The sequence below is a fragment of the Sitophilus oryzae genome, unplaced genomic scaffold (genome assembly GCF_002938485.1).
Source record: "Sitophilus oryzae breed Bouriz unplaced genomic scaffold, Soryzae_2.0 scaffold_937_pilon_pilon, whole genome shotgun sequence".
NCBI lineage: Eukaryota > Metazoa > Arthropoda > Insecta > Coleoptera > Curculionidae > Sitophilus > Sitophilus oryzae.
Genome location: NW_022147569.1, coordinates 1,321,857 through 1,337,937, shown reverse-complemented (window position 1 = coordinate 1,337,937; position 16,081 = coordinate 1,321,857). Strand labels below are relative to the sequence as shown.

Below are 16,081 nucleotides of genomic sequence, written 5' to 3'. Positions count from 1 at the left end.
ATAACAACATGTTCCTTTATTTGTAAGGATTATATTGTTGTCTTAATGTGTTGATTTACTCGTAGTGCACAAGCTTCTTCATGTTTTTAGGATTTTGCCATAAACCGAAAACCGAATTGCCCGAAAAAAATTTCTTGGTATTTGTCAAAAACTCCTCTCTCCCACGTGAGATTCGGCTTGATCCTCCCCCCTATCACGTGATCCTATCACGTAATAAATGGACGCCCCTATATTTCTTATTTAGAATATTAAACGTCTATTTCTAACGTAAAAATGTATATAATTTTTTTACCTGTATATTTTAGCAATTAAATGTAATAAGTTGCCCCAAACAAAATTTGGCAAAATTGAACCCGCTTCTTGTACCACTGGAAAGCAAGAGTTTGGTAAAAAATGCAGAATCATTTGTAATAAGGGATTCAAAGCTGATGGAGAAATTGAGAAAATATGTGGAGATTCGGATTTATGGAATGGAAAACATACAGTTTGTTTCGGTATGTTTTAAGAATATAATTATTAAAAAAATTATTATTAATAATTAATTGTTGTAATATTCGATAAAAAGAAGAATTGTATAATTATTTAGTAAATCTACGAATATATGAAGGAAAATCAAAATTACTTTTATTTAAAAACGATTAAATAATTTTGAAAATTTTAGATAAGGAACCTCCTAATCTCACATGCCCGAAAAATATAACTACCAAAAATATACCAGGCACAAGTTTTGGAAAAGCTAATTGGTCTGCACCTAATGTAACAGGTAATAAAATAATTGATTAAAATATTGAGTTGGATTTGTGCATGGTCTTAGAACTCCTCATCACTGAGTGCGCCAAGACGACAACCATTCGTACCATAAACTTTGGTTCAGTTTGGACTAACAAAATAGATCTTCAAGGTCTCGGTGGTAATAAGCTACTGTCTTAAAAACAAAGTGGTTTTGTCTATCGGATCGTAAAACTGCAGGGCAACAGCCTTTTATCGGCTTATAATCCACGGTGTTAAACTTTGGTGTTAAACTCTTTAAAAAATCGTCTAATTATTTCTTATTTTTGAATGGCTTTATATCAGATCATGCTGTGTGCTAACAAAAATATCGTTTACAGTATTATCTTAACAACAATAAGAGAACATTGCTTTTTAAAAATGTCTGTGGACCATACTTTTGTTGACATCGTGTCAATCAACAGATATTTTAGAAAAGTCTAGGTTAACTTATTTCACTGAGATTTATGAAAAAAAGTCCTTTGTCTCGGGTATAGAAATAGACAAAACGAAGTCGAACTCGAGTTGAGGGTGTACCTGATCAAATTATGCGAGAGAATATTTTGTGGCGTAACTACAACAGGGACTACACCAGTCAATATACCCAGACGGTTTAAAAAACTGGGATTTTAATGCCAAATATTTATACAGCTTACTTTATTTATTAATAAGCAACTTACAACAATAATTTTATAAAAACATAAAATCAACTCTTATTGTTATTAATTATATATTGCTATTAATCTTACTTATAAAATATATGTGATGAAGAAATGACAATTACAACACGAAATCTACAAGAAAAAATATCTAAAGTTTTTTTTCTATATTTTTGATTAGACGTTTTTAAGTTATTATATCTTTACTTTCTATAAAATTATACACGGTGGCGCACCTCATTCGTCTCGGTTGATCATACGAAAAGGGAAAGATGTAGAAACAAAATTTTTTATGGGTATCTGTAGACAGGCAATATGCATAACTTAAAATTATTTTCAAGTGTACAGGGTGTGTCAGAACTAAGATCCATACCAAAGTTATATTTTTCCTTATGGAACACCAGCTATTTTATTTCATTTTTGGATTCTTGGGCATAAAATAAGGCATTTATTATAAGTGTTTAATATGTTTAAATGCTTTGGTTTTTGAGATATTCAAAGATATTTAAATATGCACGATATAATAAAAAAGTTTGTCAACACCCTGTATATTACTTTTCAGAGTTAATTCTTGTGCTGACTTTGAAGCCAAAGAAATAAACTTTGCTAAAAAAAATATTGCTTCCTTAAATGTATACAGGGGCATCAAACATTGCTGGTCTATTTTAAATATCTAGGTTACATCAAAACTTTGTTATTTCAAATACAACACTATGTATTTTTTATAATAGGTCGAAGCAGATATAAATGCTCCTTCAAACTATATTAGGGTTTCCTATACCTATCTGGCTCAGATTTTGAATAAAACGCGATTTTTCAACAAAATAGCAATCAAGATGGCTGGTTTGGCCATGGCAATTTGCTAGTGACAGGTAGTAGCTATTTTCAAAAACGACCTTAGTGTATGGACTTTATTTAAATTTATTACAGTTTACTTTTATTTAATTTACCTACAATAGTTTAATAAGTAAGAAGTATTTAATATTTTAGCAAGAAAAATAAAAAAGTAGTTCTTTGATTTATATTACGATGACTTGTAGATATATTGGATTTTCTATAAAAGAACCAATTAAGGCAAATTCATTTTCTGCACTTCCAACGACAGGTTTCTGTCTAATAGATTTTTTACATACCACACTATCAGTTTTGCGAAATAGGAAAAGTAGTATTTCAAGGGAACTCTTGTCAAGAAAATTCCTATTTAAATATCTTTGAGAAACCCTTCAGATCAACCAAGCAATTGTCCTCACAAAATAAAATAACTACTAACATATCCATTCCTTCCGTCAGCAGATACTGCTTCATTTTTCTTGATAAAATAATAAATACTTACTTATTAACTTTATTGTAGGTAAATTAAATAAAAATAACCTGTTATAAATTTAAATAAAGTCCATAAACTAATGTCGATTTTGAAAATAGCTACTAAGTGTCACCAGCCATCTTGATTACAATTTTATTGAAAAATCGCTTTTTATTCAAAACCTGAGCCAGATAGGTATAGGAAACCCTAATATAGTTTGAATGAGCATTTGAATCTGCTTCGATTTTATTTTAAAAAATACAGGGTGTTGTATTTGAAATAACAAAGTTTTTATGCAAAATAACTATTTAAAATAGACCAGCAATTATATTGATACCCCTGTATACATTAAACGAAGCAATCAAATTTTTCAGTAAAGTTTATTTCTCTACCTTTGAACTCAGCACAAGAATTAATTCTGAAAAGCAATGTACAGGGTGTGAATAATATATTCTATTGTAGCATGCATTTTTAAAAATCTTTAAATATCTAAAAAACCAAAGATTTTAAACATATTTAACCCTTATAATAAATTCCTTTTTTTTGAGCATAAGAAAAAATGAAATAAAATACCTGGTGTTCCATAAGAAAAAATATAACTTTGGTATGGATCTTAGTTCTGAAACACCCTGTATATTTCAAAATAATTTTGAATTGTGCACATTGTCTTCCCACATATACCCATAAAATATTTTGTTTCTACGTCTTTCCGTTTTCGTATAATCAACCGAGGTGAATGAGGGGCCCCACCCTGTGTAACCTGTTGTAAGCTATGTTACATCAAAATTTTTGTTGCGATTCTTCTATCAATCTTCAGACAGTCCAGCATCAGTGTTTGAGTATCAGCTCTGTCTAAAAGATATTTCTTGATATTTTCTGTTTTGTTCTCATTTGATTTGTTCAATGCCTCTAGACTATTATTACGGGAAAAATCAATTGAACTGAAATAGGGACTCATTATTTTTGAGACTCGTGATTTATCTATCTTCACATTTAAAAAAAAAACAATCAAAAAAAATACCCTTTAAAATGATAAACTACAACTGGGCATACTTGCGATTTTAGATATTATAATCTTACTATTAATAATAATGATTTCTTTTGTAGACAATTCTGGACTAAACATATCTGTTTGGATTTATCCTGCTATATCGAATATTACAGATTATAAGTTTTCTATTGGCATTACACCAGTCACATATTTTGCTCAAGATCTGTTTCAGAATGCAATTAAATGCACCTTCTTTGTCGAGGTAATAGGTAAGATATTTAAGAAGTAATGTTGATTAAATGAAAAAAAAATATGTAAAACAAGTATTTAAACAAATATAATACTAGGATGGGCCGAAAATTTGAACTTTGAAAATTTGCTTTGGAATAGTGCGGAAAAGTTGCGTCTTGTTATTCCAATAAAAATGTTTATTACCGGTTTTTTAATTGTAGTGCGTCTTGTACCCCCGACCAGAACTAAAAAAAATCCAAAATTTTGAAAAATTTATTCATGAAATTTTGATTTGGAATAGAGCGCAAAATTTGTCTTACCTGATTCCAACAAAAATATTTATTTACAGTTTTTTTATTACATTACGTCTTCTGCCCCCTACCGGACCGGAAACTTTAAGAGAAAATAAAAATTCATTTTTTTTTGGAAAAACGTGTATTATCTACGTTATAGTTTGTAGCTTTTAAATTATTAGCCTAAAAATTAGGAAGAACAAATAAGAAACCTCATTATTGGAGGTAATAAAAAAATTATAACAAATAAATTTACTGTAAAAAGTCCTTTCAAAATTGGGCATTAATTTACGAGATTAACGCCCAATGTTTTTATAAATCCATCCCTCTTTTTGGAACCAATTACTGATAACGAAACTTCCGTAACCACCTTCACGCATCTTTCCACCGCTTGAGTGCGACAAGGATAATGTGGAACCTCAAAATTTTTGTTCTGTATTTATTTTATTATTTCTTTTAATTCTTCAACTTCTACGTTACTAAGTAGAGGGGGCGAAGTTATTGTGATGTTTTGCCAGTCTGTTAAATTGGTATAGTCATCTGCATCCAGATTTAGTAGCGGTATTATAAATGGACGAATTTCTCCTGGATCTTCTCTTTTCTTCCCATTTAAAATACGTCGCATTGCTAGCTCTCTAATGTAGAGGCGGAGGTCACTTATCATACTTACTAACATGTTTTCCGGGTGTGCAAAAACGGCACTGCGTTGTATGACTGGATCTATAATTGCTCGCAAATTATCCTGTTAATATCGTGTTAGTTGAATGGTTTGCCAAACATGTTTTGCACCATTTTTACAAGATGGGTTCGATTTAATAATTATAAACCACATCGGCGCATAAACTCTCAATATAAAAGTTGTCAAATATTTTAAATTCGAGTTGGGGTTTTCGGTGGCAATATACAGCCCTAATAGGCGGTTTGCCAAAGTAAGCCATCGGGATGATTTTTCCTGGATTTTGGTTCGCTAAATTTGCAGAACATTGTCCAGAGGATATTGCACGGCAAATTTTGAACAGATATCTCTGATCCGTACTTAATTCACAAAAATCTAGTTCGGGTAATTTACAGTCAATAACTCAAATTGAATAACTGTTAAATTTTCACATTGAAGTAACAACTTACCCAGTGTCCCTGCAAACGCCTTGGTGCCGGTTGTTCGGCCATCAATATGCTGAAAAAGATGTCGCAATGGTAATTCATTTCCATGAAGCTGGCAGATAAATCGTTATAAAGGACGTCCTTGCTTCACTTCAAGTAGATAAATGGCCCCGGTTTTTTGATCCTGTATTGACTACTGTTCCAGTATCCCTGCAAACGCCTTGGGGCCGGTTATTCGGCCATCAATATGCTGAAAAATATATCGCAATGGTAATTCATTTCCATGAAGCTGGCAGATAAATCGTTGTAAAGGACGTCCTAGCTTCACTTCAAGTAGATAAATGGCCCCGGTTTTTTGATCCTGTATTGACTACTGTTCCATCAAACCCCACTGCTAATAAGCCTGACAATTCATGGTTCATTTTCTTGTAAGAAGTCAACTATACTTCGAACTAGGTCTTTTGCTGATCCTGAAGAAGGCGTTGTATGGTCTAGAAACACTGAGCCTGGCTCTTGTACCAAAGTAATATGTTCTTTTACCAACGTTTTCCTATGAGATCTCTCATCTTTTTTTTTTCAATAATCAAAGTTTTGTCTTTCCGACCGTCAAAGTAAATTGCATTTATCGGTTGATATTTTAAGGAACCTTCAAGTTTATTTCTAACATTTTCTCTAGCTCTTCTTAACTTATTTTTGTCTATTACTTGTACTGAACTGTCTTTTGTTACAATTCCAACATCTTGTAAAACAGCGGTAGCTACCGCTGCTGCAGATCTGTCTGATAATCCATATCTATCACATACTTTAGAAAGTGTAGGTAGTTGAAGTGTATTTTCAGTAGTTTGCATTTTAGTTATGAGGTTAGTTTAAAATGTTTAGATTTATTAAGAGTAGGGGGCAGAAGGCGTAATGTAATAAAAAAACCGTAGGTAAATACATATTTTGTTAGGAATAATAAAAGAAAATTTTTGAGAGGTATTCCAAATCAGAATTCTAAAATTTGATTTTCAAAATTTTCGGAAATTTTCAAGTTCTGGCAGAAGACGTATTACAATTGAAAAACTCATAATACACATTTTTATTGGAATAACAAAAGGCAACTTTTCCTCACTATTCCAAAACAAATATCCAAAATTTTTGAAAATAACGCCTTTTCGGCCCACCCTAATCAATAGTTATTAAAAGGTTATTTTATAAAATGCGTTGTAAATTTAACATTTACTTTTTTAACTAATTACTAAAATGCCATATGATCGAAAAGAAAGCAGCGTCAAAGGTCAAAGACGGCTGCGGAATGACAATCGATGATAATTTTGGCGAGGTCAATATAATGAAGAAAATGACAACCTATAGATTGTCATTTCTAGAAAGTAATTTAGTAAAAATTGACATAAAACTTAACACTAAAATTAAAACTATTTTAGAAAGATTAAAAAAGGATAGAACGTTTCCAGACATAAAAATCTATTTCCAAAAAAAAAATTCGGAGAAAAGAGTTCTACGGGGGTCCCCAAAAAAGTTACACATCAAAGTTGTATTTTTTGTAATGGAACATCCTATATATTAATTGATTTTCGAATTCTAGGAGAAAAATAAAGGTGAGTTTTATTAAAGTATATGACTAAAATGTAAGGTTTTATGACTTCTTAAACATTTCTGAGAATGAAGCACAATTTTTAAATTCCAATAAAAGCTACCTAAATTGAAATTTACCCGGTATAGTCTAATATGTAGTTAAAATAACTGTTGTATTTTAAATCAAATTAAAAATTGACCCAAAAAGTTATACAGGGTGAGACAAAATTAATATTGAACGTTGGTCACCTCTAAAGACAAGTTACACTTTTATTTTAAATTGAACATCCAGTATATTATTCCAATATTCAATGGAGAATTTATGTCTCTTCAAAATACTATTAGGGATACCTCTAAAACAAAGATTTTCCTAGATATTTTCGTTTTTGTGATTTAGTGTCAGTAGATCTTTATTATTTAACAATATCTAGTTGGCTGTGATATGTCTGACGTTACTTCAACATACCTGTAATAATAGATCTAAATAGATCAATTTTAACGACTAGTTATCATTTTGCGTCAGTTAAAACAAAAAATATTCTCAGAAATTTGCCGAAACTTATCCTACGTCAGAGATAATTGATATGATTCTATTAGTTGGTGAATGTAGTGTGCATTCACCAATTAACCTAACCAATTAATAACGCCACCTAACCTAACCAATTAATAGAATACTTAAATGCTCCTTATTTTATCTAGTCTTAGATATTTTTATGCGGATATGGTTAAAGAAAGTGATTACAAAACTCCACCAACTATTGTCGACAACATGAGACAAATAACTGTAGCTGCTTTTCGAAGTAGAACTTCACACATGCCTTTTAACATGAAAATATCTTTTGAAAAGAGAATAATTTTATGCAATTAACAGAAAAGGAAGCATTTTGAGCATTTGATATTTAGTTTTAATTCTGTAATAATAAAACTATGTCTTAAACGGCGTATCTTTTTATTACCGTTAACTATTTTACTCTGCGTCCTTTAATTTTTATCCAATTAACAAAACCTCACGCAAAATCACAAAAATGAAAATATCTAGGAAAATCTTGAATCCATTGAATGCCGGAATAATATACGGGGTGCGGGGTGTTTTATTTAAAATAAAGGAATAATTTGCTGTTAAATGTGACCAATATTCAATATTAATTTTGTCTCACCCTGTATAACTTTTCGTGTCAAATTTTAATTTGGTTTAACATAAATATAAATAGATATTACGAGTATAATTAAATATCAGGCTATATAGGGTAAATAGCAATTTAGGTAGCTGTTATTGAAATTTAAAATGTATTCTTAATTTTCACAAAATGTAAAATATCTCAAAATCCTTACGTTTTAGGCATATGCTTCTTTAATAAAACTCATCTCTATTTTTTACCTCGAACCCGAAAATCAATTAATATATAGGGTTTTCCATTACAAAAAACATAACTTTGATGCGTAACTTTTTTTGGCAACACTCTGTAGAACTCTATATTAGGGTGGAACGAAAAAAAATTTTTTCCAAAATATTTTCACACAAGCCTCAAAATGTGCCTTTAGATAAGTAATTTTTTTTCTCAACAGCTGAGCGCCCTGCTTTGTATCTTCAGGTTCCTCACGGGCCTTAAAAGCTGAGATATTTTGAAAAATATTTGTTTTTTTTTGCCCGTCAACATATTTGATAATTATTTATCTTTTACCTTTAACACACTGCTTAATATGACTATAAAATATAACACAATAATGTTATCCAAACTAAATCACTTAAATTAATGTTTTCCAGTTCCTCAATATATTTGAAACTTGTCCACCTGCATGATAAACTACCATCCGTGGCACTTGCCTGTGACAAAACTGGAGTTTCAGATCACGCTGCCGCTATAATCGCAAGTTCTGTTTTAGAGGATATTGGAGTAGTGTCTAAAAGCAGTTCTACACAGATAGTAGATAGAGTGAAGATCAGGAGGGCCAGAATGTCTCAACGTAACGTTTGTACTAGTGTATTAGGTGAAATGTCGTTATTAGGCGTGTTTTTTGATGGTCGAAAGGACTCTACTATTATTTACGATAAGAATAAAAGGAAGGGAAAACGCGTTGTGGAAGAACATATTTCGATTCTAAGTGAACCCGGAACCCGGTTCTAAGTATTTGGACCATGTCACACCGGAAAGCGGATCTGCATGTCATATAAAACGGTCTTTGGTTAATTTCTTGAAAGAAAAGTTTGACTTGACAGAACTTTCTGATTTAGTAGCAGTTGGGACAGGTGGAACTGTTCTGAATACGGGAGTGAAAAATGGCGTTATTCGTTTGTTGGAAAAAGAATTGAAACGTCCCTTACAATGGTTAATTTGTTTATTCCATTTAAATGAACATTGCGACATTGAGTAAAAGTACTAGATGGTGAAACTTCTGGTCCCGGTGGTCTCAAAGGTGTTATTGGACAGAAACTAGATAACTGTGAAACCGTAGTTATTGTAAAATTCAGAAGACTTGAAACTGTCTAATAACACAGAATTGAAACTGTCTAATAAAACACACCTAATAACGACATTTCCCCTAATACACTAGTACAAACGTTATGTTGAGATATTCGGGTCCTCCTGATCTTCATTCTATCTACTATCTGTGTAGAACTGCTTTTAGACACTACTCCAATATCCTTTAAAAAAGCATTTGCGATTATAGCGGCAGAGTGATCTGGAACTCCAGTTTTGTCACCAGCAAGTGCCACGGATGGTAGTTTATCATGCAGGTGGACAAGTTTCAAATATATTGAGGAACCGGAAAACAATAATTTAAGCGATTTAGTTTGGATAACATTATTGGGTTATATTTTATAGTCATATCACAGATTATACAGATTATAATCTTTGTTTTTTCTTTATTGTTTTTCGTGGTTCCAATTTTCGGAATCGGGCACTAGTTAGGTGACTAGTTTGCGCACATAGCACGCCCACGTATGGCCTCTAAAATTGTGCACAGCGCCTGACCGGCACAGTTATTAGAGAGATATCGGAAAACCGAATAGCGTTATCCAGTATTTACGCGTACCTTATCATGGTTACGATATGCGCGAGTCAATTTTTAACGCAACACCCGCTAATAACATTACCGCCTGACGTAATTTGCGGATCAATTACACTAAGCGCTCTTTCTAAATAACCTCTGATAACGTTTAAAAATTGCTTAAATGGGCATGTGCGGGTATTTGACAACCGGAGCCGGCCGGCGAGATCTTTTATTTTAGGTTATGTTTGAATTGTTTTGAATTATTGCTTTAGTTTTATTAGGTAATTTGATATTTAAGTAGCTGGGATTAGTTTTAATTAAATAAGTATGGCCCAAAATATGGATTCCACCTCTTCCAATACTAAAGAACCTATAAAGAGTCTTAGGTTTACAGAGACTAAGAGAATTTGTTGCTTGTTGCCCTAAACCCATTGTCAGACGTTGAACAATAAAGCACTGGAAATAAGCACTTTAGCCCTTTGTTTTTAAAATACCTAGTAAACAAAACAATTTCAAAGTTTTAAATTCAAAGTTAGATTAAGTTTAAATGGCGGACGCGACGCGATCAGAATTCTTTCCGATCCGATAACTATAAATGAACCAAACCAAACCAAACCAAACCAAACTATAAATGAAGAGAGTTAATACCACCTCACGTAAAGGAAATAACACCTGGCCTTATTAACGTCCATGCACGCTATTCGGTTTAGCGATATCTCTCTATTACGCTGTTTATTGTTATTTTACGCGAGTTTATTTTTCCGCACAGGAAATTTGACTCGTTTGCACATCGTCATAAAAAACAATTTTCGTACGAATTAGGGACAAGATTTTTATCTGTATACTTATAGGATACCTAATCTGTGGTCATATTAAGCAGTGTGTTAAAGATAAAAGATAAATAATTATCAAATATGTTGACGGGCAAAAAAACAAATATTTTTCAAAATATCTTAGCTTTTAAGACCCGTGAGGAACCTGAAGATACAAAGGCAGGGCGCTCAGCTTTTGAGAAATAAAAATTACTTATCTAAAGGCACATTTTGAGGCTTTTGTGAAAATATTTTGGAAAAAAGTTTTTTTTTGTTCTACCCTACTCTATATATTTTTATAAAATGTTTTCATTTAATATAAATTAACTATATATGTTCCCAAAATTTAATTTCGATATAAACTACCGTTTTTCTTGGAGCCTCCGCGTCGCGCGTCGTATGTGAGGCGCTATCCTGTAGTAACATTTCATATTAAAAACAATAAGTTATTTATGACACCTTTATTTTTAGATGAAGAACCGCCTGTAATTGAAGGTTGTATAAGTCCCCCTACTTTTTTAATAAATTCTAGAATCGGGGAAAATATAACATGGGACGAACCTTATATTTTCGATAATTCGAAAAATTTCACCGTAAATAAAACGCATGATTTTGGAACTTTTAAAATTGGAACCACCTTGGTGACGTACACTGCAAAAGATTTTTCGGGTAATATCAATATATGCAACATCAATATTACTGTGGAAGGTAAGTTAAACATTAGGATCGAGTAGTGTAAAAATGAAACACGCCATATTTAGGTGAAAAATGAGACATTCAAATCTTCTTCTTCTTTACGTGCCGTCTCTTTCGTGGAGGTTGGCGATCACATTGACAAAATCTTCACGATTCTCGGCTGTCCTTATGAGTTCTTCAAAAGTTAGGTGAATCCAGTTTCTGATGTTTCTCAACCAAGATAGTTTCTTCCTGCCGAGACCTCTCTTTCCTTCAATCTTACCCTTAACTATCAATTGTAAGACGTGGTATTTTTCATTTCTCAATATATGCCCTAAGTATGATGTTTTTCTTATTTTTATTATATTGAGCAATTCTCTTTCTCTGCCTATTCTGTTGTAGACTTCGGTATTTGTCATATGGGCTGTCCATGGAATTTTAAGCATTCTTCGATATATCCATGTTTCGAACGATTCGAGGCGATTCACCTCTTGAACTTTCAGTGTCCATGTTTCTGCTCCGTATAATAGGATTGACCAAACATAACACTTAACGAGCCTAGTTCTCAACTGAAGGTCCAATCTGGGGTTCTGGAAGGCGTTCTTTATTTTTAAAAATGCATTTCTCGCTTGTTCGGTTCTGGTTTTTATTTCCACGTCGTTGTTCAAGGTGTTAACTATCCAGGACCCCAAATATTTGAACTTGTAGACCTGTTCTAAGATATAGCCCTCTATTTTAATAGGAATTGGTATATTTTGGTTCTTTCCAAATACCATGACTTTAGCTTTAGAAGAATTGATCTTCATCCCGTATTTCTTACAGGAGCCTTCAAGTCGTTCCACTAAACACTGGATACCAGTATCAGAGTGGGCAAATAAGAACTGTATCATCGGCAAATCTAATGTTGTTAATGACTTTGCCGTTGACTTTAATGCCGCAATCTGTTGAAGCTTCCCGAAAAATCGCCTCAGAATAAACATTAAATAACGAAGGAGACAGCACACATCCCTGTCTTACTCCTCTCTGTATATTGACTGGATTGGAATTGTCATTTTCAACTTTCATGTGGGCTGTTTGTTGCCAATATATATTTTTCAGAAGTGTTACATCTTTGCTGTCAACTCCCAACTCATACAACATTTCGATAAGTCTCGTATGTTTGACTCTATCGAATGCTTTTTCGAAATCTACGAAACACACATACATTGGTTTTTGTTGGTCTGTACACTTCTGCGCCATCAATTGTAAACAGAATAAGGCCTCTCGTGTTCCTAGTCCACTCTTAAACCCAAACTGTTCATAGCCGCTTTCTTGCTCACACTTCTCATAAATTCTGTTATGTATTATTTTAAGTAATACTTTAGTGCGTGACTCATTAAACTAATAAGTCTGTAGTTACTGAGATGTCGAGTTGATGGTTTTTTCGGAAGCGGTACAAATGTTGAGTGAAGCCAGTCATCAGGTACTTTTCCTCTATCATAGATCTTGTTAAAAAGCCTAGTCAGTATATCTACGTTCTCTTCTGATATTAATTTAAGTATTTCTGGATATATATATCGTCAGGGCCTGGACTTTTGTTGTTTAATTGCCTGCAATTGTTTAAGTTGTTTAATTGCACTATTGAGATTTTCTGGTCCTTGATCAACCGTTAGTCTTACTGTTGGTTCTTCTCTATAGTCATTATAAAGTGCTTTCATGTGTTGTTCCCATACTTGTATTTTTCTTGTACGGTTGAACACAGTGTACCATCTGAGTTACTAATTGTTAGAGGTTAGAGGACAAAAACGTTGTGCTGGTCCAGTTAATTCTTTTATTTTTTTGTGTAATGTAAATGAGTCGTGTTTCTTTTGTAACTTCTCTAATTCCACGCACTTCTCTGAAATCCACTTTTCTTTAGCTGTGATTATTGCTTAAATAAATCTACTAAAAAGATATATTCAGTCAGTTTTCTTATTAGGAACATTTGACAATAATTGTTAAGAGTTCATCCCCATAATTTCTTGTGTTATGAATCATAGAAAAACTGAAATTACAAATCCATTGTCGAAGTAGTAATAGGTTACGGTATATGGCCTAGAAAGTTATGTCCGTTTAAATTAAGTCCTCTTGGTATGAGGAGCTATTTTTGGGCTAAATTTGATACACACACCGGGTTAATAATGAGAAAAGGTAGGGGTAAATATGAGATAACTTAATAGCTTGTATATTTTTAAATTTTAGTCGCAACTGAAAACTAACAAAAAAATGCAAAGAAATCAAACAAGTATACAGAAAAAGATTTTAAAAGGCTGCAAAGTCAGCAGTCAAAGCCTTTCATGTTGATCAAAACTGTAGTTACTGAGATAAATAATGTTTTAAAGAAACATATTGTTTTAAAATTACCACCGACAAATTTGCAAAACAGGACTTCTAGGACTGCTGAGATGTTTGCTTTTTAATAGATTTTGAGAAATGTTTAGTCCTTTAATTGGTATACCTGTATTTTTTTCCACTCTTTAAGTGACACTATTCTGCTATTAATATTTTAATGCATATATAAATGAAACAAGTTTATATTGGAATGCTCGGCTTGCCTCCAAAACTTTAATAAGGGTAAAAAACTTAATTGTTTTGAGGTTCATACGTTGTACAGGATCTGGCGCTGCTATAGCGGTTACTAAGAACAACCGTAAACAAGAACAGGAATATTTTTTTTCTTATCAAAGTCAAAAACTTCAAAAATTATAAAATCTTTCAAAGTTTAAACTGCCCTCATTAAAAAAATACCGAAAAGTGTTAAAGCGTCCATTTTCAAAGTAATTATTGCTATCTTGTGAGTTTAATTTAAATTTTATTTACTCAAACCCGTGATAATTGTGAAAAAGTAGCATTAAAAACTGAAAAAGCTGTGTGAACTGTGAACTGCAAAAACCATCATGAATGGGTTTGCATAACATCGGTTTCCAATGTTTCATAGATATTTCATACATCTCCTTATATAAAATAAAGTTTTTTTTATACAACACACTGTATTTTATTTAAAAAATTAAAAGAACATAATAAATTTGAATAAACAATATTTGGCGGGAAAAGCCGAACCGCGCCGAAATTATCAAAAGCTTTGGAGAGCCACCGTTATAAGAATAGCGCCAAATAATATTTACATTGTCCTTATGGGCACTTTCCAATCTAAACTTGTTTCCTTTATCTATGTTTTAATGTTACTTATTAACTACATATTTTCGTCATTTTTAATTTAATAAAATTGTTTTACATTTTCACTTTATAAATGTTCTGCGGCCGTGTATTTTCACTGAATTTTTTATTTGAATTATATGTAGGTGCTCTTTATTAGTTTAGATTTTTTTAATTTCAGTTCTACTAATAAAAAAGATACATTTCTATGTCTTATTTCTATCCTCCTTTCTATCTTTACTTCACCATTTAATATAAACGATAGCAGGGCCTTTGCAGGGTAAATTGAGATTTACCGAGCTTGTCTTATTTTTAGACTTTTTATGGGTTAATATGATGGTTGTAGCTAAGAAAAAACCTAAAGTATATACAGTAAGATGTATATTAAAAGTTTTGAAAAATGTTTCATTTTTGCCCCACTTTAATTAAATTTATTCGCTATCATAAAGAACTAAAATTTATTTTAATTATTATTTAAATTTTCATTATGACAGAATCCTATTGTGTTGATTTACCATCGCCATCCAATGGTCAGTCAAATTGTACCGACATTTCCAGTGGTATGCGCTGTCTTATTACTTGTCAAGATGGATACGCTGTTCCACTACATGCTCCCATTGCCACAGATATGTCAGAAAATGGTACTAGTTTTATATGCAGTCATGGGGATACTTCTTGGTACAATCAACCCATTTCTGACGGGTTTATTTTCCCTGAATGTTCAAGTAAGTATCGCATAAGTGAATGTTTCTTACAGTGATTTTTTTTATAAAAAATATTTATAATGGTACACATTCTCAGAAAACTTGTAGGAAATTGATATATTACTCTTAGAATCGTTCTGTAATTTTGTATTCAAAACATAGAATCATGTATTATGTTTTCAGTTACTACAGTTCCAGACGTAGTTGAACAGGAAGGAGATATAAATATCCCTTTAGACAATTTTACATGCAATGATACAAATAAAATAGAAGAGGTAAGTAGTTTAAGATATAGGCTAAAACTATATGAAAACATGGGTGTATAGCTGTACCAAATCTTTGGATTTGACTGTCATATTCCTATTGGATTTGACTGTCATACTCTTAGTCATATGTTCACAGTCATATGCTTCTTCAATGAAATTCATCTACACCCTCACCTGTACCCTGTACCCCCCTTTTATATACACAGGGTATGTGTATATACAGGGTGTATATAGGTACATATGCTCACAGTCATATGCTTCTTTAATGAAATTCACCTACACCCTCACCTGTACCCTCCTTTTATACAGGGAGTCGCAGAAATAAGTGCAAACATTTTAACTGGTAGTATAATTCAACCCCAGAAACGCCTATGAAGCGACAAAAAAATTGTGAAAATTCGAAATTTTTTGAATTTTTTTTGAATTTTTTTTTAGTTTTTAGTTAAAAAACATAATTTCTTGATAATATGGCAACATAGGTATTAGATTAAATTTACAAGAAATTTATAAGAAGAAAGAAGAAGAAGAAAATCTA

The 16,081-nt window shown here is 32.1% G+C and overlaps 1 protein-coding gene across 1 annotated transcript in view; it reads left to right on the top strand.

Moving 5' to 3' along the window:
- LOC115890945 (sushi, von Willebrand factor type A, EGF and pentraxin domain-containing protein 1-like) overlaps positions 1–16,081 on the top strand; it is an 89,033-nt gene that overhangs the window by 19,169 nt on the left and 53,783 nt on the right. Inside the window, exons 8-13 of the mRNA XM_030911309.1 lie at positions 306–494; positions 662–763; positions 3,838–3,990; positions 11,199–11,435; positions 15,071–15,301; positions 15,464–15,555. Of these exons, the coding sequence (XP_030767169.1) occupies positions 306–494; positions 662–763; positions 3,838–3,990; positions 11,199–11,435; positions 15,071–15,301; positions 15,464–15,555 (1,004 nt within the window). The remainder of the gene's footprint in view (positions 1–305; positions 495–661; positions 764–3,837; positions 3,991–11,198; positions 11,436–15,070; positions 15,302–15,463; positions 15,556–16,081) is intronic.